Raw genomic sequence first — 25951 nt, forward strand, 5'->3', positions numbered from 1 at the left:
CAGTGCCGAAGGAGACCATTCGGCCCGTCGAGTCTGCACCGGCCTTTGGAAAGAGCACCCTACCCAAGCCCCTTGTCTTTGTCTTTTTTTTTACATTTATATCTACATATTGTTGTGTTATGTACTCTGGGATAACACAGGCTGCAACTGGATGCAGCTTTAACCAAAAGATACTCCAGACTTTGAAGTTAGTTCAATCTGATTTATTGAACAAGTAGCACAGTTAGCACAGTTCTTTATGAGTTCGACTCTCTGCTAACCTAAGTGTGGTTACTCTGTCTGACTGAACCAGACTAGCTCTTAGCCACGTGCTGGAGGTGTGATGCTGTACATACACCCTGACTCACTCTGTAGATGTTCATCAGTGGAAAGAGGCGGAGTGTGAGTGCCTCGTGCCTTTTATAGTTAGATACCACCCCTGAGTGCTCATTGGTCATGTCCTGTTCTCTGTGTTCATTAGCTGCCTGTCTGTATATCATTATCTGCATGTCTGCATATCATGACACATACTACCTTACCCCCCATAAATTTAAATGAACTGGAGGTTTCACAACTCTCCCTGATCTTGTCCTTATCAGACATGGATGATTGATAGTCTCCCTTTGGACCTCTTTGCTTTGACTTGGTTGGTCTTTGCAGGAACTGGTGTATTATCAGTTTGTGATTCTACATCTGGCTCTTCCAAATGTAAAATGGAAGTTCTTTTATCTGGATCGAGACTTGATGGGCGGGATTCTCCGAAATGGAGGCAGAGTGTTCGCGCCGTCGTGAACGCCGTCGAGGTTCACGACGGCGCGAAACGGCCCCTATCCCTACCGATTCAGGGCCCGATAATGGGCTAGGAGCGGCGCCGCGTCATTTACGTGCGCCAAGCATTGCCGCGCGTAAAGGCGGTGCCGCATGCATGACGCGGCCGGCACCGCATAACTGGCGTCACCCGCGCATGCGCGGTTTGGCCGGCGCCAAACCGCGCATGCGTGGTTGCCATCCTCTCCAAGTCCGCCCCGCAAGAAGATGTCAGACGGATCTTGCGGGGCTGCAGAAGAAAGGAGGTCCTCCTTCAGAGAGGACGGCCCGACGATCGGTGGGCACCGATCGCGGGCCAGACCCCATTTGAGGCCCCCCCCGGTGCAGGATCCCCCCTTCCCCCCCCCCCCCCCCCCGCAGGCTGCCCCCCCAGCGTTCCCGCGCTGTTCCCGCCGGCAGCGACCAGGTGTGGACGGCACCGGGGGAAACCCGCCGTTTTGGGCTGGCCGCTCGGCCCATCTGGGCCTGAGAATAGCAGGGGTGCCGAAGAATCGCCATTTTGGGTGTCTCGGGCGATTCTCCGGCCTGCGCCGCGCGGAACTCGATGGGGCCGTTCTCGCCGCTTGGGAGAATCGCGGGAGGGCGTCGGACCAGCGTCACGGGAAAATTTGCCGACCCAGGCGATTCTCCCAACCGGCGCGTGAGCGGACAATCGCGCCCCACCCTTTTTGTCCCTCTCCTTGCTGTTATACCTTTCTTGATCCAATATTTCTCTTTTATGATTGGATTTTGTGGGTGTATGCCTCTCTTTACATTTGATATGTTCCTTAGCTTTGTCTGGTGAGTTGACCCTTGTTCCTTTTGATGGTTTTGTCCAACTTTCTCCACTTCTGGAACCTCCTTGTTTGTGAACTCTTGGATAATCCTGGATGATGCCTCTGCACGTAATTGTTAGGTAGGACAGGAAGCTGTGAGGAAGGCACTTGATCCACCTGCTCAGCAGACGCAGTGATAAAGGACCATGGTCGCATTCAGATACTCATTGGTTCAATTTGTTCATTACTTCGTCGACAAGAACAAGTTTATTCTCTGTCTCCTGGACACTTCCTGGTAAAGGGCTGGACTTTTGTTCTCTGTGAAGAGTGTCAAAAAAACCCAGCACTGAAATCCAGTGCAGTTGGACAATCTTTTTTTCTTTTAAAAAATTCCAATAAAGGGGCAATTTAATGTGGCCAATCCACCTAACCTACAAATCTTTGGGTTATGGGGATGAGGTCCACGCAGACACGGGGAAAATGTGCAAACTCAACGCGGTCTGTGACCCGGGGTCAGGATCGAACCCAGGTCCTCGGCACCGTGAAGCTACAGTGTTAACCACTGCGCCACCATGCCAGCCTGCAGTTGGACTGCCTGAGGGACTCGGAAATTGGTATAATCGACGACTGTTGATTGACATTGTCCACTGTCCTAACAAGGTTGAGGTCGACATGTGTTTCAGCTCAGATGAGAAAATTCGAGATTTCGAATAACATACAGGGCGGGATTCTCTGACCCCCCCGCCGGGTTGGAGAATCCCCGGGGGGCAGCGTGAATCCCTCCCCGCCACCCCAACGCCGGCTGCCGTATTCTCCACGGTGGCCTGGCCCACAATCGGAGCCCACCGGTTTGCAAGCGGGCCTATGCCGTGGGGGGCACTCCTTCCGTGCCGGCCCCTGTAGGGCTATGCCATGGCCGGCGTGGAGAAGGCACCCCCCTGCGCATGCGCCAGATTACGCCGGCCGGTCTGCGCATGCTTGGAACCACGCCGGCCCTTTGGCGCATGCGGTAACTCGCACAGTCCCTCTGACGCCGGCTAGCGCGGCGCCAACCCCTCCAGCGTCCACCTAGACCCCGGAAGTGCGGAATTCTCCGCACTTTCGGGGGCTGGTGACGCCGGAGTTGTTTGTGCCGGTTTTCCCGCCGGCGTGGGGACTTGGTCCCCACACAGGAGAATCCCGCCTACAATGTTTACAGTATCTTTTCGCTCTTGTATCGGAGTGTTGCCTATAACATGCATTTGACTTAGTTTGATCCCACATGCAACACATATCTGGGTTTCAGTTGTCCTCAGTCATTGTTTTACTGGCCATGGTTCTTTGTCAGACAGACTGTTGCATTTGCTCCGGTATCCAATTTGAAAAGAGTGGTATGTCCTTTGACACAAATATCCCCATTCTATAATGTATATCTTGGGTCTTTGATCTCACCTAAGGAATTGTTAGCGGAAAAGAATCCTGGAAGAATCACTCCACACTCGGGTCTGCTCCAACAGTCAAACAGTTTTTGATTACATCGGCGGGAAGCAAGCCGCTGGGAACACCATGGGCGGGATTCTCTCAGCCCACGCCAGGTTGGAGAATTGCCGGGCCGGGCGCGAATCGATATTAATCACTTTCTTTTTTTTTAAAATTTTAGAGTACCCAATTCATTTTTCCAATTAAGGGCAATTTAGCGTGGCCAATCCACCGAACCTGCACCTCTTTACGTTGTGGGGGCGAAACCCACGCAGACACTGGGAGAATGTGCAAACGCCACACTGACAGTGACCCAGAGCCGGGACCAAATCTGGGACTTCAGCGCCGTGAGGCTGCAGTGCTAACCACTGCGCCACCATGCTGCCCTCATTTTCAAACAGTTACTCAGCCCACTTCGGCTGGACATGAGCCAATCATACAGATTATAGATTACATATAGATCCAATAAAATTAGTTATTAGACATGATGTGGCTGCATGATCAACTCATAGACAGGCCGAGGTTTCTGAAACGCTGTTATCCAGTTTCTTAGCAACTGTCCCTTGGTCTCCACAATAGATCGCAAGTTTGAGACTTCCTCGTATTGACGTCGTAACTGGTTCCATTGTTCGGAGACAACTGCCTGTCATAATCTCATCCAGCTGCTGAATGAGTCGTGCGTTGGTTTAATATGGTCTAGCTGCCGAATGAGTCATTGTGTTGGTTTAATCTCATCTAGCTGCTGAATGGGTCATTGTGTGTGCCTGCGTCAACTGACCTGCTGCATGAATGTGGCCAAGTAAACCCCATGATGCCTCTGCAACATGTTATCCTCCAATTTGGCTAGGATTTATACATTCTGAGTGTAATAGCAACCACTAAGTATTTAATGTAAAGAGAACATATAATGCAGGTGCCTGTGCCCTGGGAACTCACCCCTAACAGAACATTGCTGTTCCTCTTCTTGCTGAGATTCCTCAATTTCATTGATGACCTTGGATGGGATTTAATTAAATGAGAATAGCGAGCGCATTTAATATAATAATCTTTATTGTCACAAGTAGGCTTACATTAACACTGCAATGAAGTTACTGTGAAAAACCCCTAATCGCCACATTCCGGCGCCTGTTCGGGTACATGGAGAGAGAATTCAGAATGTCCAAATTACACAATAGCACGTCATTCGGGACTTGTGGGAGGAAACCGGAGTACCAGGAGGAAACCCAGGCAGACACGGGGAGAATGTACAGACTCCACTCAGACAGTGCCCCAAGCCGGGAATCAAACCTGGGACACTGGAGGTATGAAGCAACAGTGCTACCCACTGTGCTACCGTGCTGCCCACCCATGTGTTTAGCCATGTGTTTCGCGGTGCTCGCAGTGCCGAGACCGTACCCCAGTTAGATAGGAGGCCTCAGCGGGGAACGCAAGTCCGCACATAGCCTCGTTTTGTGCACTGAGGAGCTCTGCTCGCTGGAACTCCTCAGTGTAGCGAGGATCCCTGGGCGAAATTCTCCAACCCCCCGCCGGGTCGGAGAATCGGCGGAGGCTGGCGTGACTGCCGCCTCCGCCGGTTGCCGAAGTCTCCGGTACCGGATATTCGGCGGGGGCGGGAATCGCGCCGCGTCGGTTGGCGGGCCCCCCCGCTCGATTCTCCGGCCCAGATTGGGCCGAAGTCCCGCCGCTAAAATGCCTGTCCCGCCGGTGTAAATTAAACCACCTATCTTACCGGCGGGACAAGGCGGCGCTGGCGGGCTCCGGGGTCCTGGGGGGGGCGCGGGCCAATCTGGCCCCGGGGGGTGCCCCCACAGTGGCCTGGCCCGTGATCGGGGCCCACCGATCCACGGGCGGGCCTGTGCCGTGGGGGCACTCTTTCCCTTCCGTCTCCGCCACGGTCTCGACCATGGCGGAGGCGGAAGAGATTCCCTCCACTGCGCATGCGCAGGAATGCTGTCAGCGGCCGCTGACGCTCCCGCGCATGCGCCGCCCGGAGATGTCATTTCCGCGCCAGCTGGCGGGGCACCAAAGGCCTTTTCCGCCAGCTAGCGGGGCGGAAATTCGTCCGGCGCCGGCCTAGCCCCTCAATGTTGGGGCTCGGCCCCCAAAGATGCGGAGCATTCCGCACCTTTGGGGCGGCGCGATGCCCGTCTGATTTGCGCCGTTTTGGGCGCCAGTCGGCGGACATCGCGCCGTTTCCGGAGAATTTCGCCCCTGATCTCTGGAGCCCCAGAAACAATCCCCGACCCCCAAACCACAATGCACCTATGAGAGGGTCCCCGGGCACCCCCGGCCCAATGACCACCGCACAAAATAATGCCAGCTTGGCAGTACCAACCTAGCACCCTGGCAGTGCTGCTGCCAGCTGGCAGTGCCACCTGGGCACCTTGACAGTGCCAGGTTGACACCCAAATAGCACTGCCCAGGTGCCTGGGTGGCACCATCAGTGCCAGGGTTCCACCCTGCGCAAAATGCAAGCACCACAAGGCCTCCAATCCCCTGGGAGAGCCCCACCAGTGCCATTCTGTCTCGTCCCTGTTTGTGGAGACCAGTACTGAACAGCGCTCGCCCGAGGTCTCCGAGATGAGGGGGATAGATACCATGCCTCGGAAATCTGCACATTAAAGTGAGACTAGACTGGCTGTCTCGCTTTAAAATGCTGATTTGCCAAAAAGTTCAGAATAGGCGAGATTTACATTGCAATATCTCGCGAGATCGCTAGGCATTGCGAGCATGGCCGTTCGATCTGTGTGTGCAGATTCTTGTCATCCTGTATGTATCTCAAGGTTTTAGTTCTGCACATCTTTCCAATGATGCATTCAAATCTTTTATACAGTGAAAGTGTTCTGCAGTGCCTGCAGGGCATTGTTCACTCCTGTGGGGCTTTGTGACGCCCTAGTGCTGGCATGGTTTAATGGCATCTTGAACTTCTGCTCCATTAGGCGCCTTCTTCCCCAGAGTGTCTTTGAACTTTAATTAATTGTACCATCACTGGGGAGTTTCTGAGCCATGGTTCTGAGCCACTGAGTACGGCTCTATTTTGTTTTAGGACCTCAGTTTGTCTCACCAATTGTATTGTCTTCTCCAACGTTAAGTCTTCTTTGGACTGAAGTAGGTCAGGTAGAGTGTCATCTAAAACAAGACTACAATGCAGTCTCATATCAGGTTAGATTTAAGATCACCCATAATCGCAACCTGCATCCAATCCATTCAAGTCATTGAGAAAGACATCTACTACTTAACCTGGCTTCTGGATCCTTTTGTTAAATTTGGGTCTTAAATAATTATCAAAGGATTTTGAGGCATCTTTGAATTTGTCTGGTATTTCATTAGTGCCTTCTCCTGCTATAACTTGCTCCAATAGAGAGCAATAAGACCTTGTTAAGCCACAGAGTTAAGTCCAATCCAGAAGCAATTTTGAATCTTAAAAATGTCCCACTAACTTGAGTCCTGAAAAGGAGTAAAATACACAATGCTGTACAAATTCATCATTTAAGTCTTTGATATAGAATTAGCAATGTCATTTTTTTGTGTTTTCTATTTAATGTTAACCAACGTTCGAAGGAATAAAAAAGCCACAGCAAGAACTTAATAGAGACAAAAATTCTATAATTCCGAAAGCAAAATACTGTGGATGCTGGAAATCTGAAAATGCTGGAATGCTCAGCATATCTGGGAAGAGAGAAACAAAATTAACATTTCAGGCCAATGTTCTTATGAAAGGTACACCTTGTTTCTCTCGCCACAGACACTACTTGACCTGCTGGGCATTTCCAGCATTTTGTGGGTTTTTCTAAGGCCACAAGCACACTTTGTTGATTTAAATTCCCTTTTCACTCATTCCCTTTTTACTCAGGGTTAGATTTTCATCCAAACATATGAACAAATGAATTAGGAGACCCTCGGGACTGCTCTACATTCAGTAATATCGTTGATGGTCTGACAGTGGCCTCAGCTCCACATTCACACCAACCCTCCCCCATAAACTTTGACTCACTCAAGAATCTACCTCAGCCTTAAAACTATTCTATTACCCGACCTCCACCACTCTCTGGGGAAGAGAGTGCGAAAGGCTAACGATCGTCTGAGGGAAAAATATTTCTCCTCATTTTCATCTTAAATGGGGGACCCCTTATTTTCAAACTGTGTCTCATAGTTCTAGTTACTCCTGCAAGAGGAAAGGTCCTTTCAGCATTCAACCTGTCAAATTCCCTCAGGAATACAGGCCCAATCCGTGCAACCTTTCCTTATAAGATAACCCCACATCTCACGTATCAGTCGAACTGCTTCTAACGCATTTATATCCTTTCTTCAATGATTTTCACAGTAACTTCATTGCAGTGTTGATGTAAGCCCACTTGTGACACTAATAAAGATTATTATATTATAAGGTGACCAAAACTGTAACATGTACCACCGATATGAGGTGGAATTCTCCTATCTGGCAGAGGTGGGATGAGTTTCTTGTTGCAAAGGCCAAAAGATGCATGATTAATTACGCTAGGGAGGTTAAAATGTGGGACAATGGTTTAATGGTCATCATTGGACATTTAATACCAGATTTGGATTGAATTCAAATGTCACCATTTGTTGTGGTGGGATTCAAACCTGCGTCCACAGAGCATCACCCCAGGTCTCTGGATTACGAGTCAGATGACAGCACCATTATGCCATTGCTTATCCTGACTTGTGCTGTTCCAGGCTCCAGGGTTACTGGCAGCCTCCATCCTGAATTCAGGAGGCAGCTCCAGGCCTTCTTCAACAACTTTTGCATGTCACATTGGTCCAGTGTCACCGCTGGCAGTGTAGAGAATCAGGTGTGGATGGGGGAGGTGGGGGGGGGGGGGGGAGGGGTGGATTCCAGTCAGGCCTTCATCCACATTCCATTAGCTGGACACAAATCTGTTCCATGCTGACCTCCAGTGAGATTCCCGATCCAACATGGCGGGCAGCATCGGATGATCCCTCTGTAACTTCAAGCTGACATGAAACGGATTTTTGGACCTCTCACCAAATACTCCCCCCACCCCTGCAACCTGCCATTGATCCCGCCAGCCAGGGCATGGGAGAGTTCCACTTATAGTCTCACCGGCACCCTATACAACTGAAGCAAAATTTCCCAACTTTTATATTCTTGCAATAAACACCAACTTTCCAATTCCCTTCCTAATCACTTGCTGTACCTGTAGACTAACTTTGTGATCCCTCTGAGTCCTATTGAATTGTTATTTAGGTTAGGTGTCTGAATAAAGAATTGTCACTGGAAAGGCAGAAAGCAACAAGATATTCTCTGGCTTTTCAATCAGTACATATTTTCCAAACATGGCTTTGAAATTAAATAAAATATATAAATTAAATAAAGCAATTGAAATTTAGGAAACCGGTTTGCTAAATGTAAATGTACTAAATCACCTTAATCTGAATCCAAGTGAATTATTGGATATAACCTGTTATTCCTTTTGAATGCAGAGATTATTGAATCATTCAGAAAAGGTAAAGTGGCCAGTTTAATTGGTGTAGAGGGTGGACACTCCATTGACAGCAACATGGCTACACTACGCCTCTTCTATCAGCTGGGCGTTCGGTATATTACCCTCACACACAGCTGTAATACACCATGGTAAGACAAAGTTAGGATATTTCTTTTCTCTTTTTTTAAAAGATCATCCATATATTTTCTCTGAAGGTTCAACAAAGAGTGCAGGAGGACATTGCAGGACCAGCACCAGGCATACCCAAAAACGAGGTGTCAACCTGGTGAAGTTACGACACAGGACTCCTTGCATGCTAAACAATGGAAGGCGAATGCAATAGCCAGAAATTAGCAATTAAATAACCAACCAATAGATCAGACCAAAGCTCTGTACTCAATCATAAATGCTGATGGGCAATTAAACAACTACCCCACAAAAAACTGCAGCAGTTCAAGAAGGGAGCTCACCATCACCTTCTCAAGGACAATTAGGGATGCGTAACAAATGCTGGCAAGAATAAAGTTTTAAAAATGTTCTTAATTGAACTTTTGATGTATTTGTGACAATATGTGTATTGTAAGAATAATGAAGGGTTAACAATTTGCTGTAACCACACCCAACCTCTAGATGGCGATCAAGCGCATACACGTGGATAACGTGATACTCTTGATTCGGGGAGTAGGTTGTTAGGCGAGATAGTGAATAGTCGTGTTATCAGGAGCTCTGTAGTTAGAATCATAGTTTTTTAGTTAATCTGTAATCTTTTATAACTTAGCAAGCAAGTTCTGCCTATTTAGTTGTAGTGTAAATAAATTAGCTTTGTTCAAAACATAGCTTGATGTTCTTTGTGAGACACTGCACTTCGAAACCATCCTCATTCAGAAAGTAAAGAACATCACAGTATTTTCATAGATGTTTCAGTGGTGGGGTTAACAGGGGAGAATGGTACTTCCCCTTGATAGTTAGCACATTTCTATTTCTATCATACTTACAGTTGAGTGCCATATTATTTATGTGTAATTCCTGCATGTTTGCAGCCCTGGCCCAAACCCACTTGAAGAAGCCATGGCAAATAATTGATTAAGGCCGACAGACTCATTTCACAAAGAACACTTGCAGCTAACAAACACAAAAAACTTTCAGCCCATAAATCTATGCTTCATTGGAATACCTGCCCAAGAAATGTAAGCTCTATTTTTCAAATCTTTCAGGGCAGATAACTGGCTTGTGGACAAAGGAGTTGATCCAGTTGAGAGTAATGGATTGTCTGAGTATGGGAAGGTTAGTGCATGCCACTAATGCTGAAGAGTGTTGAATTTTAAATATCAATGTGTTAATCAATGCATTCTTTTTTATAAACGCAAGGCTTCTATGCACTAATCCAACCTATGCATCAAATATATTTTCCAAAACGTCAGGGAAAAAGTCTTCAATGAAAATTGGATTGAACAAACTTCTTTTATCATTCCTTGCAAGCCAAGATGTGATTGTTGATCTCCTTGAACTACATCACTGCATCACTTGCTTTGACAGTATTCTGGCCAATGGCACTTGGCTTTTCGGATTCCTTCGCCTACACAAACCAGGGAAGTTTTATCAAAAACATAGCAGCAATTTTACAGAATCATATTCCTAGCATAGAGCCTTGTCTACCAGGAACATAGCCCAGTCCATCACACGAACCTGCCTCCCATCCATTGACTCCATCTACACCTCCCGCTGCCTGGGGAAAGCGGGCAGCATAATCAAAGACCCCTCCCACCCGGCTTACTCACTCTTCCAACTTCTTCCATTGGGCAGGAGATACAGAAGTCTGAGAACACGCACGAACAGACTCAAAAACAGCTTCTTCCCCGCCGTTACCAAACTCCTAAATGACCCTTGTGGTAATACCAGGTATTGCGGTACCCGAGAGGTGGATGACCATTGGTTAGACCCAGGAGTCTACCATTGGCTGATGTACATAGCTCCACCCTGAGAGGCGGAGTATAAGAACCGATGCCATCCCAGCAGCCTTCACTTTTTGTATCGAAGCTGCTGGGGAACAGTTCTAGCAGATTAAAGCCTATTAGTTATGCCTCACCTTGTCTCGAGAGTAATTGATTGCGCATCAATTTAATTTGCTACAACTTCAGTTGAAAGGATGGATCTCCGTATCAAACAGGAATGCCTTCAGCTCAGCCCCCACGCGGACAACTCTGCTGCTATCTTCAAACATTGGCTGGCGTGCTTTAAGGGCTACCCATTCTTGCCCGCCGCGGCCCGTACGCGCCCCATTTGGAACTTTTAGTTCAAAACTCTTTTGTTTGTTTTAAGGCGACTCTTGGGTTGCTTTCCATATGCTATTTACATCCTCAAACACTGGGATAGTACATCCACCGCATCGCCCACACAGGCTACGAGACTGCTCGCACTGTCAGTATTTTCTTCTTGGATGTCTGGTCCCAAATATTTGGTTTAAAAAAAAAAGGAGGGAGTCACAGATGGTGACCAGGTCTACGCTCGTCACCTGCTGGCGACTAGGAGGCAAAGCCCCGAGGAAACGTTGGAAGACTTCTACCGACCGCTGCTGGTGCTGGGCCGAAACTGTGGCTGCCCGCCAGTTTCGGGAACGAGCACACGGAACTTTTGATCAGGGATGCTTTCGTGGCAGGTATGACTTCCCCCGATATCCGCCGAAAGCTCCTAGAAATGGACACTCTGGGACATACTGAGGCACGGGCTCTGGCGGGGTCCATGGACGTTGCCTATAAAAACACGCTGTCCTTTGCTCCCGAACGCGCGGCAGCCCCCTGGGCTGCGTGGCACCCCGTAGCGGCAGCCCCTCAGACTTTTCCCCTGACCCCGCAAGCCTGCGCGGCAAAACGGCCCGCTAGCGCCGCCGGACAATGCTATTTCTTCTACGGGCAGGCCCGCACCGCCACCTGCAAAGGGTGCGGCAAGAAGTGCCACTATGTGGGGGTCTGCCAGGCCCGCGCCATGGCCGCGGTCTCCAGTGACTATTGGCAACCCCCCTTTCAGGCCCCGACCGCCCAGCGCTCACCGCCACCCCCCCTATCCTCAAGCCACGTGCGACACGCGGGCGCGGCCATTTTGCACCCCCGGACACAACGCTGGACTGCTGGGCGCCGCTATTTTGTCCCTTGCCGCCGCCATCTTCTTCATCCCCGGACTCCATGTGCGACCCATGGGTGACGCCACCTTGGATGGGGCCCCAGGCCCCCAGCACAGCCGACTACATGCTCCCCGACCAGAACTCTCCATTACTGCAACTGGCCTCAGTGACTCTGGACCAGAGTCGGCCCCGGACGCTTGCAAAAGCTACAACGACGATCTCCATCAACAGCCACATGACGTAGTGCCTGATAGACTCTGGGAGCACGGAAAGCTTTGTTCACCCTGACACGGTAAGGCGCTGTTCTCTTGTCACCCATCCCGTAAATCAAAGGATCTCCCTGGCCTCCGGGTCACACGCGGTGGAGATAAAGGGGTTCTGCCTAGCGAACCTCACTGTCCAAGGCAGGGAATTCAACAATTTCCGCCTGTACGTCCTGCCGCACCTCTGCGCAGCCACCCTCCTTGGGCTGGATTTCCAGTGCCATCTGCAAAGTCTGACCTTTAAATTCGGCGGCCCTATACCCCCCTTACTGTCTGCGGCCTCGCGACCCTTAAGGTCGACCCGCCTTCCCTGTTTGCGAACCTCACCCCGGATTGCAAACCCGTCGCCACCAGGAGCAGACGGTACAGTGCCCAGGACCGGACCTTTATCAGGTTGGAGGTCCAGAGGCTACTGAGGGAAGGGGTCATCGAAGCGAGCAACAGTCCCTGGAGAGCTCAAGTAGTGGTGGTAAAGACCGGGGAGAAACATAGGATGGTCATTGACTATAGCCAGACCATCAACAGGTTTACGCAACTGGATGCGTACCCTCTCCCCCATATAGCCGACCTGGTGAACAGGATTGCGCAATACAAGGTCTTCTCCACGGTGGATCTCAAGTCTGCCTACCACCAGCTACCCCTCCGTACTGGTGACTGCCAGTACACTGCCTTTGAAGCAGACGGGCGGCTCTATCACTTTTTAAGGGTTCCCTTCGGTGTCACGAACGGGGTCTCGGTCTTCCAACAAGTGATGGACCGAATGGTGGACCGGTATGGCTTACACGCTACGTTCCCGTATCTGGATAACGTCGCCATCTGCGACCATGACCAGCAGGACCACGACACCAACCACCGCAAATTTCTCCAGACCACGAAAATCCTTAATCTGACATACAATAAGGATAAATGCATGTTTAGCACCGACCGTCTAGCCATTCTAGGCTACGTAGTGCGAAGTGGAGTCATAGGCCCCGACCCTGAGCTCATGCGCCCCCTCATGGAGTTCCCCCTCCCTCACTGCCCCAAGGCCCTGAAGCGCTGCCTCGGGTTCTTCAGCTATTACGCACAGTGGGTCCCCAATCACGCAGACAAGGCTCGACCCCTGATCCAGTCCACAACCTTCCCCCTGTCGACAGAGGCACACCAGGCCTTCAGCCGCATCAAAGCAGACATTGCAAAAGCCACGATGCGCGCCATCGCAGAGTCCCTCCCCTTCCAGGTCGAGAGCGATGCGTCCGACGTAGCTCTGGCGGCCACCCTCAATCAGGCGGACAGGCCTGTGGCTTTCTTCTCCCGTACTCTCCATGCTTCCGAAATTCGCCACTCCTCGGTCAAAAAGGAGACCCAGGCCATAGTAGAAGCTGTGCGACACTGGAGGCATTACCTGGCCGGCAGGAGGTTCACTCTCCTCATGGACCAACGGTCGGTTGCCTTCATGTTCGATAATGCACAGCGGGGCAAGATTAAGAACGACAAGATCCTACGGTGGAGGATAGAACTCTCCACCTACAATTACGAGATCTTGTACCGTCCCGGGAAGCTGAACGAGCCTCCTGATGCCCTGTCCCGCACAAGGTCTGGAAGACCGTCCTGCTGGCCCTACGGTCCAGGAATCTCCCAGTCTCCCGCTGGCAGGAACTCCTCCCGGTGGCCCTCCACTCCATCCGGTCGCTGCTCTGCACAACCACAAACCAGACACCTCATGAACGTCTCCTTGTTTGCCCCAGGAAGTCCTCCTCCGGGACCTCGCTCCCAACCTGGCTAGCGACACCCGGACCCATCCTGCTTCGGAAACATGTGAGGGCGCACAAGTCGGACCTGTTGCTCGAGAGGGTCCACCTGCTGCACGCCAACCCCCAGTACGCCTACGTAGCGTTCCCTGACGGCCGCCAAGACACGGTCTCCCTTCGGGACCTGGCGCCTGCCGGAGCCCCACGCGCACCCGCACCATTGCTCCCACCCCCACCCTCCCCACAGCACCTAACTGGAGGGTCAGTACTCCCGCCGCTCCTGCCTAGGCCCGAACAAACACCGACGTCCCCTACAGGTGCCTTTTCCCCCTCCACACTTTTCGCCCCAACAGCGCCGCCTAGGGGTGACAAAGCCTCCTGGGAGGACGACATCACGTTCCCGGAGTCGCAACCGCCGGGACCCCCATCAGAATCACCGCCGAAGCCCAGATGCTCCAGAAGGATGACGAGGCCACCCGTTCGACTGATTGCTGCACCATGAACACTTTGTTATTACCCTCGACATCACGGCACCTCCATACCCGGTCATACCATGCGAAAGGCGACCATTAACGCTGGCCATCACCCCGCCGGGCTCTTTTTTAACAGGGGGTGAATGTGGTAATACCAGGTATTGCGGTACCTGAGAGGTGGATGACCATTGGTTAGACCATGGAGTCTACCATTGGCTGGTGTACATAGCTCTGCCCTGAGAGGCGGAGTGTAAGAACCAATGCCGTCCCAGCAGCCTTCACTTTCTGTATCGAAGCTGCTGGGTACAGTTCTAGCAGATTAAAGCCTATTAGTTATGCCTCACCTTGTCTCGAGAGTAATTGATTGCGCATCAACCCTCTTATGGACTGATCTCATCAACACTACACCCCTGTATGCTTCATCCGATGCCAGTGCTTATGTAGTTACGTTGTATACCTTGTGTTGCTCTATTATTTATTTTCTTTTATTCCCATTTCTTTCCATGTATTTAATGATCTGTTGAGCTGCTCGCAGAAAAATACTTTTCACTGTACCTCGGTACACGTGACAATAAACAAATCCAATCCAATCCACACGTTGCAAATTTGGGTGGTTGTTCCAATGGATTCTCCAAGTATTAAAATGAATGGACAGAAAGCCATGAGGAAGAGGTACCCCAAATTTATGACATCTACTCCTGGTAGCCAAGTCTCCAAGTCAGAATACAGTTTTGCAAAATAATTCATGTGGAATTTAGAAAAGCTATTTGTAAACAGTGCAACATAGGAATGTTTTAGTATATACTGTTAGGATACCTGACCAGACCCTAATTTATGTTAGGATGCCAGACATGAAACCCCAACAATTATTCAATTTGTAAAACTGTGAGAAAAGGATACTTCATCCCAGAAGTGATGACTCTGACCAATAGGTATCTTTTATGTTAAAACAAGCTTTAATTGAAACACAGAATTAACCACATTAACATCAAATAAATAGCTTTACAATTAACACTTAAACAGTTCTTAAATAAAAGGAAAAACTTTAACTTATTTTCTACACCTACCACTACCAAATTAGCAAACCCAAAACATTTCAAATGCCACTCGCAAATAAAGTTAACAAAACAGGTTACTTGCTTATCTTTGCAGACCTTTGGAGAGAGACGCTTGTCAAGAACAACCTGAAAATCATTCTGTCATGTCAGGCGCTTCTGCTCAACCTAACAGCATTTAGCAAAATTGCAAACTACAGACAGACCTGGCTCCTCCCATTAATTACATCACCTGTGTCCCACTAAGATGTCCCATCACCTACTTAGCTAGGACTAAACACAAACACTCATAAAATATCTACTCTCAAAAGAATCTCCAGCAATTAAAACAATATCCCATTAGCCATCTCGCTGTAAACAAGTAAATGGTTAAAATCAATCACTACCTCACCTTTTATGACTCCCTAATCACAGCTTTAGCAGACACATAGAGCGGGATTCTCCCGCAATCAGCGGGGCGGCCCGTACCAGCGCCAAGAGCGACGTGAACCACTCCGGCGTCGGGCCGCCCGGAAGTTGCAGAATCCTCCGCACTTCCGGGGGCTAGGCCGTCACTGGAGGAGTTGGCACCATGCCAACTGGCGCCAAAGGGCCTCCGCTGGCCGGCGTGAGTTGACGCATGCGCAGGACTGCCAGCGTGTTCTGGCGCATGGGCAGAACCGCTGGTGTGTTTCCTGCACATGCGCAGGGGGTTTCTTCTCCGCGCCGGCCATGGCGGAGGCTTACAGAGGCCAGCGCGGAGGGAAGAAGTGCCCCCACGGCACAGGCCCGCCCGCAGATTGGTGGGCCCCGATCGCGGGCCAGGCCACCGAGGACCCCGCTAACCGCCCTCCAAACTGGGTCCCGCCGGGATGGACCATGTCCATTTCATGCCGGCGGGACTGGCCGAAAATGGGTGGCTGCTCGGCCCATCGGGGCTGGAGAATTGCCGGGGGGGGGTTGCTGCCAATGGCCCCTGACTGGCGCGGCGCGATCCCCGCCCCCGCCCGAAAACCGCCGCCAGAGAATTCGAGCAGCCAGCGTTGGAGCGGCGGGGCGGGATTCACGCCGCCCCCCCCCCCCCCCCCCCCCCGGCGATTCTCCGACCCGGTGGGGTTGGAGAAACCCGCCCACAGTCTGGAAACCTTAACATAGGTACTTTAACAATATTACTGCAACAAATATATACCTAACCCAGGTTTTTAATAACATTACTGCAATAGATAGAAAGTGCAATATATATCCATAACAATTTCTTGCATTTATCACACTACAGTGAAGAAAACAATCAGCTTCATATGTGAACAAATTAGGATAATTTACTAATATGTGAATACTGCTGTTTGCCAACTGAAAATCTGAAAGACATTTTCAACCTACAAAATATTTACTTTTTAAAATTTCTTCTTGGGCTGTGAGCAGTGCTGGTAATATTACATTGATTGTCCATCCTTAGTTGCCCCAAGAAAATAATGATCAACTGTTTCCTTGAATTGCTACTGTCTGTGCCATCAATTACTGAAAGAAATCCTGCAAGCTTGAAGTGCTGAGTATGGAGTAGACTTATGGAAAACCATACAATCCTTAGCTTAAAATCATTTGTAAACAAGCCAAGTTATATTTTGTTGCACCACTTTACTAATGATTGGAGCAGCAATCTTTAAAAGAATAATACCTGTAAAAGCTACTGAGTTGACCAAGCTTCACACAGTGGAATAAAAAATTAAATTGGGCCGTTGGTGCAATTTGCTGACAGACAATAAACTGGGGACTGAGACCGAGAGATGTTGCATGTAGTCAGATTGAAATTATTTCAAAACTAATCTAATAAATGAGCTTCACTCAACTTTGAGTAAAATAATGAATTGTTATTCTTTTTCATTTCATCTTAGAAAATCATTCTGGAGATGAACCGCCTGGGAATGATCATCGATTTAGCACACGTTTCTATCAAAACAATGAAGGATGCACTGCAGTTTTCAAAGGCTCCTGTCATATTTAGTCACTCCTCTGCCTATACCCTATGTAACCATAAACGTAATGTGCCAGATGAAATTCTGAAGAAAGTGGTAAGAATCCCTGTTATAAATTCATGCTTCTTGATCAGATTTTGTGGAAATTTTGAAGGATCCCTTTGCATGTTTACAAAAAATGTATTTGTAAAACTGCACAATAATCACGACAGATATTCCCATTCAACATCTGGCACAGGTGCATAGACGTTTCTGCAAGAGTCTTTCCAAATATTAACTTATTTGAAGTGCTAAGCATTCAAGTTCCGTCCAAATGTTTTCATGAGTTTAAAATTATTCACTTGCCCATAAAAAGCATCACATCTGCAGAGGTTGTCGAGGTACATCATTTCAAAAGTGAATGTGTGGTTGGTGCTCTGGAGCACTACTAATGCTCAAAGCCCAGCTGTAGGTGTTGCGAGGGTGAGTTTACTCTTTCAGGGGAATAAGTCTAAACCCATTCTCCATTCGCTATTGGAGCTGTCTTGAATCATAAGGGTGATTAGACAGTAAGAAAAACCTGCGGAAAAAGCATAGATGAAATATAACAGGAAAAAGGGGCGAAATTCTCCGTTATCGGCGGAAAGTCCGCCGATCGGCGCAAAAAACGGCGCAAATCCGACTTGCGTCATGTCGGAAAAATGGGTCGATAGTCTCCGGCCCGAAATGGGCTACCAGCGACGTAACGGGATCCGCGCTTGCGCAGTGGTTCACGCCGTGCAGCGTCATACGCGCTGCACGGCGTGACGGCTCATAAGGCCGCACCCCAAACAACCGGAACACCCGACTGGATGGCTGGCCGTCGCTCAGCCCCGAGGTTCGAGTCACGCAATGTGGAGGCGCTCCTGGACGCGGTGGAGCAGAGGAGGGACGCCCTGTATCCCGGGCACAGCCGCAGAGTTGCCCCGCGCCACAGCCGGCGTCTGTGGAGGGAAGTGGCAGAGGCCGTCACCGCTGTGGCCCTGATACCACGGACAGGCACCCAGTGCCACAAGAAGGTGAACGACCTCGTCAGAGCAGGCAGGGTGAGCCTCCCCCATATCCCCCCTCCCCCATATCCCCCCTCCCCCATATCCCCCCTCCCCATATCCCCCCTCCCCCATATCCCCCCTCCCCATATCCCCCCCTCCCCCATATCCCCTATATCCCCCCTCCCCCATATCCCCCTACCCCATATCCCCCTCCCCCATATCCCCCATATCCTCCCTCCCCATATCCCCCCTCCCCCATATCCCCCCTCCCCCATATCCCCCCTCCCCATATCCCCCTCCCCATATCCCCCCTCCCCCATATCCCCTCCTCCCCCATATCCCCCATATCCCCCCTCCCCCATATCCCCCATATCCGCCCCTCCCCCATATCCCCCCTCCCCCATATCCCCCCTCCCCCATATCCCCTCCTCCCCCATATCCCCCCTCCCCCATATCCCCAAGTGAATCCAGCCCTAACCTTAACCTCTGCAATGCACGCGCAACCGATGGCGTGCATTCATATACCTGCCTAACACTGTTGCCTTTTACCCCTGCCCCCCCCCCCCACATGATAAGCGCGCACACAACAATAGGGAGCATGTGAGGACTGGAGGAGGGCCCGCTGATGAGAGGCCACTGACCGTACACGAGGAAAGGGCCCTGGAACTGGCTGGCGGACCTGAGGACCGGGAGGTTGCTGATGCAGAGGTCGGGGGCGTACTAGCGAGTGAGCCACCGACAACCCGTCCCCATATCCCCCCTCCCCTATATCCCCCTCCCAGTATCACCTGATCACTGCCTGATGTCTAACCATGCATGCTTCATTGTGTATCGCAGGACCAAACGTCCAGGCACCCATCCCCACAGATGCAGACCGCCCGCAGGATGCCCCTCGGAGACCACAGGAGACGGAGAGACCCGCACCCTCCAGCATGCGACGCCCGCAGGATGCCCCTCGGAGACCACGGGAGACGGAGAGACCCGCACCCTCCAGCATGCGACACCCGCAGGATGCCCCTCGGAGACCACAGGAGACGGAGAGACCCGCACCCTCCAGCATGCGACGCCCGCAGGATGCCCCTCGGAGACCACAGGAGACGGAGAGACCCGCACCCTCCAGCATGCGACGCCCGCAGGATGCCCCTCGGAGACCACAGGAGACGGAGAGACCCGGACCCTCCAGCATGCGACGCCCGCAGGATGCCCCTCGCACACCACGGGAGACGGAGAGACCTGGAGCAACAGGGAGACGACACCCCCGTCACGTGCGGGAGCGACCACCCAGCGATGAGGGGGGCAGCCACAGGCCCCCGTCACATCCGAGCCAGGACACCACTACCCAGGACACCACTACCCAGGACACCACTACCCAGGACACCACTACCCAGGACACCCCTACCCGGGACAGCACTACCCAGGACAGCACTACCCAGGACACCCCTACCCGGGACAGCACTACCCAGGAAGACGAAATACCGGACAGTGAGTCAGAGTGGATGGGTGGAGACGAACCCCCACCCCAAAGTGCCATGGACTCAGAGTGGGACGAAGAGCACGACACAACGCCACTGCTGTCACCAACACCCTCCACCATCGCAGAAACACTCACCTCGGTTGGGCACTTTAGTGATGAGGCGTCTGGTACACTCACTGGTGCGCACAACACAGCCGTCCCGGTACAGCAGGTGGAGGTAGGAGCAGCAGAGGGACCGGGTGGTCGGAGGGCAGCCCAGCCCAAGCGAACATCTGTCGCCCAGATGGATCCCGGGTTCCTGCAGTTACAACACCCACACATAGATCCGATGCAACCACCGACCCGGAGACGAGCGAAGAGGGTGACGGGCGGCTTGCGGCGGCTGCGGTCGCAGGTGGCGGAGTCCATCCGCGTCCAGGAGCTGGGAGTGGTGCCGGTCATGCGTGCCACCCAGGCTGACACCGCACGGGTGGCGTCCGCGGTGGAGGCAATGGGTGCGACGGTGTCAGACATGGGGAACGGTTTGCGAAGTCTGGGGCCTTCCGTGCAGGCGGCGTCTGTGGTCCAGGAAATGGCTGCCCTCTCACAGGAGGCCATGAGCCAGTGCCAGCGCCAGATGGCAGAGGCGCTCAACGCCAGAGCCCAGTCTCTGCAGGCCATGGCCCAGTCTCAGCAGGCCATGGCCCAGTCTCTGCAGGCCATCGCTGAGGGCATCGGCGCCAGTGGCCATGTGCGAGCCGGCGTCGCACTGTCACAGACAGGGTTTGCCAACACCCTGGGCTCCATGGCTGCAAACCTGCAGACCCCCGTCGATACCAGCACGGGCCTCCAGGACTGGCAGCGCCAGATGTCGGGGGGGGGGGTGTTGGATGGCCAGTCCGTTCGCATCCCCCACCCATGTAGAGGCCTGGGGGCCATCGGGCACCCCGAGGGAGGAGGAGGTGGTGTGGTCCGTCCCGGCTCCCTCTGTAGGGGAGGTCCCGGAACACCGCGACACCTCGGACTCCCCCCCTTCCGTCCCAGGTGCATCGGGTGGGCGACGGGCAGGACAGGCTGGCAGCTCGCCATCCCAGTCGCCCGGGCCGCAGCCTGGCCCATCTAGGCCAGGACGCCCCAGGAAACGGCCGCCAAAGGGATCCAGTGTCAGAGGGCAGGAATCATAGGAGTCCACCTCCAGTTCTGCTGTACCGTCTGGGGAACCACGTAGACGTAGTCAAAGGGCCCGTAAGGCCAAACAATTAGACACTGAGTAAGTTGGCACGGGTGCAGGGTACAGATGAGTTTTAGGGGCTAGGGCACGTGCATGAACTCCTTTGGTTATTAAAGTCAATGTTACACCTACAGAAGCTGCCTTTGTGCTCTGTCCAAAGTGTGCGGGGGTGTCATGTACGTTGAGCGCAAGTGTGTGTGAGGGGTGGTCTTACCTCAGCCCCAGGTGAGTCTGCCCCCTTCCCCCTGGGCCGCCATCAACATCCCCCGGGCAGAGGACGGGACCGTGCGCTGCAGTGTCACAGCCGCATGCAGGGATGGTCCGGGTGGATGGTGGTACTGTGGCCATGGGTCAGACATAGTCCAACGATGTAGAGCCAGGAGCTCATCGCAGGGCGGGTTGTCATCATCCTCCATGGCCTGCGATAGACACGCGTCCACCCGCAACTGTGTGAGCCCAGCCCGTTGTGCCGCAGGTGGATCGGCAATGGGGGGGGGGGGGGGTGCATGCGGGTGGGGTGGGTGGGGTTGGGGAGGGGGGTGAGGGTGCTGGGTGGGTGAATGGGTGGGGGGGTGTGGGTGGTCGGCTGTTGCCATGGTGTGCGGTCTGTGGCCATACTACCCGATTCCCACGCCCATCTAGTCAGTGAAGCGGGCGTCTATCAGTCTGTCCCGTGCCCGCTGGGCCAGCCGGTAACGGTGGACAGCCACCCGCCTGTGTCTACCCCGTCTGCCCTGACCATTGCCCCCATTCCCCTCATCTGGGGAGGACTGCGCCTCTTCCTGCTGCTCCTCCACTCCGCCCTCCTCTGCCTGCGGCACATCGCCCCTCTGCTGGGCTATGTTGTGCAGGACGCAGCACACCACAATGATGCGGCCGACCCTATCTGACCGATACTGGAGGGCGCCCCCAGAGAGGTCCAGGCACCTGAAACGCATCTTCAGCACGCCAAAGCATCTCTCGATCACTCCCCTTGTCGCTACATGGGCATCATTGTAGCGGTTCTCCGCCTCATTGCGTGGCCTCCGTATAGGCGTCATCAGCCACGATCGCAATGGGTAGCCCCTGTCGCCCAGCAAACAGCCCCTCAGCAGGGGATGGCGTCCCTCGTACATGCCGGGGATGGATGACCGCGACAACACGAATGAGTCGTGTACACTGCCTGGGTGACGGGCGCAGACGTGCAGGATCATCATGCGGTGGTCGCAGACCACCTGTACGTTCATCGAATAGGTCCCCTTCCTATTAGTGAACACGGCCCTGTTATCTGCAGGTGGCCGCACGGCGACGTGCATCCCATCGATCGCGCCCTGGACCATGGGGAACCCGGCAACGGCAGAGAAGCCCACGGCCCGGGCATCTTGGCTGGCCCGGTCCACGGGGAAGCGGATGTAGCGGTGGGCCATGGCATATAGGGCATCTGTCACTGCACGGATGCACCGATGCACCGATGTCTGCGATATGCCGGACAGGTCCCCACTCGGTGCCTGGAATGACCCCGTTGCATAAAAGTTCAGGGCCACCGTAACCTTGACGGACACGGGGAGAGGGTGTCCCCCGCCAGTGCCACGCGGTGACAGGTGTGCCAGCAGGTGGCAGATGTGTGCCACGGTTTCCCGGCTCATCCGGAGTCTCCTCCTGCATTCCCGGTCCGTGAGGTCCTGGTATGACTGCCGGGGCCGGTACACACGGGGCGCCCTCGGGTGCCTCCGTTGCCGTGGGGCCGCGACGTCCTCCTCCCCCTCCTCGTCCTGTCGGTCAGGTGTCCCTCCAGCCTGGGCGGCTGCCGCCTGCCCCTCTGCGGCAGCCTGCGCCGCCTCTCTGGCACGCTCCTCCTCCTCCTCCTCCTCCTCATCCAGGGCAACATAGACATGAGCGGCTGCCACCACGACGGCCAACATCGCTGGATGGTCTGAAAACATGACGGCCTGGTGGGGGGGAGGGGAACGACGACATGTCATCATTGCCCATATCCCCTCCTCCCCCCAGCCAGGTGGCATGGACCGCATGGGTCCAACTGTTGGAGGCTGGCACCTGGCCAGGTGGACCAACTCACTTGCCCTCCCATCCCCCTCCTCGGCACGGACCCCCCCCCCCCCCCCAACCTCCACCCCAGCACGGGCCCCCCCCCCCCAACCTCCACCCCGGCACGGACCCCCCCCAACCTCCACCCCAGCACGGACCCCCCCCCCCAAACCTCCAACCCAGCACGGACCCCCCCCCAACCTCCACCCCAGCACGGACCCCCCCCCAACCTCCAACCTCCACCCCGGCACGGCACGGACCCCCCCCAACCTCCACCCCAGCACGGACCCCCCCCCCCCCAACCTCCACCCCAGCACGGACCCCCCCCAACCCCAACCTCCACCCCGGCACGGTTCGGACCCCCCCCAACCTCCACCCCAGCACGGACACCCCCCCAACCTCCACCCCAGCACGGACCCCCCCAACCTCCACCCCAGCACGGACACCCCCCCAACCTCCACCCCAGCACGGACCCCCCCAACCTCCACCCCAGCACGGACCCCCCCCCCAACCTCCACACCGGCACGGAACCCCCCCAACCTCCACCCCAGCACGGACCCCCCCCAACCTCCACCCCAGCACGGACCACCCCCCCAACCTCCACCCCAGCACGGACCCCCCCCAACCCCCAACCTCCAGCCCGGCACGGCATGGACCCCCCCAACCTCCACCCCAGCACGGACCCCCCCCCAATCTCCACCCCAGCACGGACCCCCCCCTACCTCCACCCCAGCACGGACCCCCCCCCAACCTCCAACCTCCACCCCGGCACGGACCCCCCCCCCCAACCTCCACCCCAGCACGGACCCCCCCCCAAACCCCAACCTCCACCCCGGCACGGTTCGGACCCCCCCCCAACATCCACCCCAGCACGGACACCCCCCCAACCTCCACCCCAGCACGGACCCCCCCCCAACCTGCACCCCAGCACGGACACCCCCCCAACCTCCACCCCAGCACGGACCCCCCCAACCTCCACCCCAGCACGGACCCCCCCCCAACCTCCACACCGGCACGGAACCCCCCCAACCTCCACCCCAGCACGGACCCCCCCCAACCTCCACCCCAGCACGGACCACCCCCCCAACCTCCACCCCAGCACGGACCCCCCCAACCCCCAACCTCCAGCCCGGCACGGCATGGACCCCCCCAACCTCCACCCCAGCACGGACCCCCTCCCAATCTCCACCCCAGCACGGACCCCCCCCCAACCTCCACCCCAGCACGGACCCCCCCCAACCTCCACCCCGGCACGGACCCCCCAACCTCCACCCCAGCACGGACCCCCCCCAACCTCCACCCCAGCACGGACCCCCACCCAACCTCCACCCCAGCACGGACCCCCCCCAACCTCCACCCCGGCACGGCACGGACCCCCCCCCCACCCTCCACCCCAGCACGGACCCCCCCCCTAACCTCCACCCCGGCACGGCACGGACCCCCCCCAACCTCCACCCCAGCACGGACCCCCCCCCCAACCTCCACCCCGGCACGGCACGGACCCCCCCCAACCTCCACCCCGGCAGGGTCCCCCCCCCAACCACCACCCCAGCACGGACCCCCCCCAACCTCCACCCCGGCACGGCACGGACCCCCCCAACCTCCACCCCAGCACGGACCCCCCCCCAACCTCCACCCCAGCACGGACCCCCCCACCAACCACCACCCCGGCACGGCACGGACCCCCCCCAACCCAGCACGGACCCCCCCCCAACCTCCACCCCGGCACGGCACGGACCCCCCCCCAACCCAGCACGGACCCCCCCCAACCTCCACCCCGGCACGGCACGGACCCCCCCCCCAACCTCCACCCCAGCACGGACCCCCCCCCCCCAACCTCCACCCCGGCACGGCATGGACCCCCCCCAACCTCCACCCCAGCACGGACCCCCCCCCCAAACTCCACCCCAGCACGGACCCCCCCCCAACCTCCACCCCGGCACGGACCCCCCCCCCCCCCAACCTCCACCCCGGCACGGACCCCCTCCCGGCACTCCCCCGGAGCCCAGCCTACTCTAACCACCCCCCCTCCCCGCCGCACACACACACACACAACCCGAGACACACCTCTCCTCACGCAATCAGACTGCGGCCACGCCATTGCCTGCCCAGAGCCAACCCCCCAGGCCGTCACTCACCTCCACGCTGGTCGGCATGAGCCTGGAGCACCGGGTCACGCCGATGAAAAGAAGGTTTGATTCACGTCGACGTGAACGGTCATCACGTCGACGGGACTTCGGCCCATCCGGAAGGGAGAATATCGGCAGGCCGAAAATCAGCTGCCTTGCGCAGACCCGTGACATTCTCCGCGGCAGCGGCGCCATTAACGCCCCGCCGACTTTTCTCCCTGCGGAGACTTCGGCGGGGGCGGGGCGGGATTCACGGCGGCCAACGGCCATTCTCCGACCCTCTGGGGGGGCGGAGAATGACGCCCAAGATCTTTCAATAGACTATTTGTAAGAGGTTAATCGAAGAAGACATGAGAACCATGAGGTGGATTTTAAGCTGGAGTGGGTTCTATCACTGGACAGGCTGCATTCAGGAATTTCAGGTATACACACTGCCTAACTGGCTTCTTCAAGGTACTCCTGCAAGCAGCGACTACAAAGCTAAGTTTTTCAGGTATTCTCACCTCAATGTCAACGGGAAGTCAGGAAGAGCAGCAGCGTTCATTCCAACCTCACAGCGAACCCACATGTTGCTGCTGACCACTCCTCATCCCAACACCTCCACTCCAGCATCACCTTGGTCACCCACCTCTACTGCTGTCTTGATCCCCTGCCTACAGTACATGACCCCGCTGTGGTAACGCGGCCTCTTTAGGGGGGGTGTGCATGGTGGCCCATGTGACTGGTCTAGGCCAGTCACGTGGGACTGCGTGAACCCTGACCAATAGCACATCAGCGCGGACCCGGGGTGCTTGGGGCTCGGGCAGAATGAAACCAAGAGCTGGGGAGTCAAAACCTGTGTATAGTTGCTCTGTGCATGTATCATAGTAGCCTTTGTCTTCTACAATAATCCCCTTTATTTACACTGGAAGCCTCCAGCATACCTGTCTCGAGCCACCACATTGGCGATGAGGTAAAAGGTGTGTAGAAGATTGTAGTTTAGTCGGGCAGCATGGTTGGCACGGGCTTGGAGGGCCGAAGGGCC

The 25951-nt window shown here is 54.7% G+C and overlaps 1 protein-coding gene across 1 annotated transcript in view; it reads left to right on the plus strand.

Moving 5' to 3' along the window:
• dpep1 (dipeptidase 1) overlaps window positions 1-25951 on the plus strand; it is a 67722-nt gene that overhangs the window by 16023 nt on the left and 25748 nt on the right. The window contains exons 4-6 of the mRNA XM_072518059.1: window positions 8487-8637; window positions 9703-9772; window positions 16999-17175. Of these exons, the coding sequence (XP_072374160.1) occupies window positions 8487-8637; window positions 9703-9772; window positions 16999-17175 (398 nt within the window). The remainder of the gene's footprint in view (window positions 1-8486; window positions 8638-9702; window positions 9773-16998; window positions 17176-25951) is intronic.

Source organism: Scyliorhinus torazame, chromosome 10 (genome assembly GCF_047496885.1).
Source record: "Scyliorhinus torazame isolate Kashiwa2021f chromosome 10, sScyTor2.1, whole genome shotgun sequence".
Taxonomy (NCBI): Eukaryota; Metazoa; Chordata; class Chondrichthyes; order Carcharhiniformes; family Scyliorhinidae; genus Scyliorhinus; species Scyliorhinus torazame.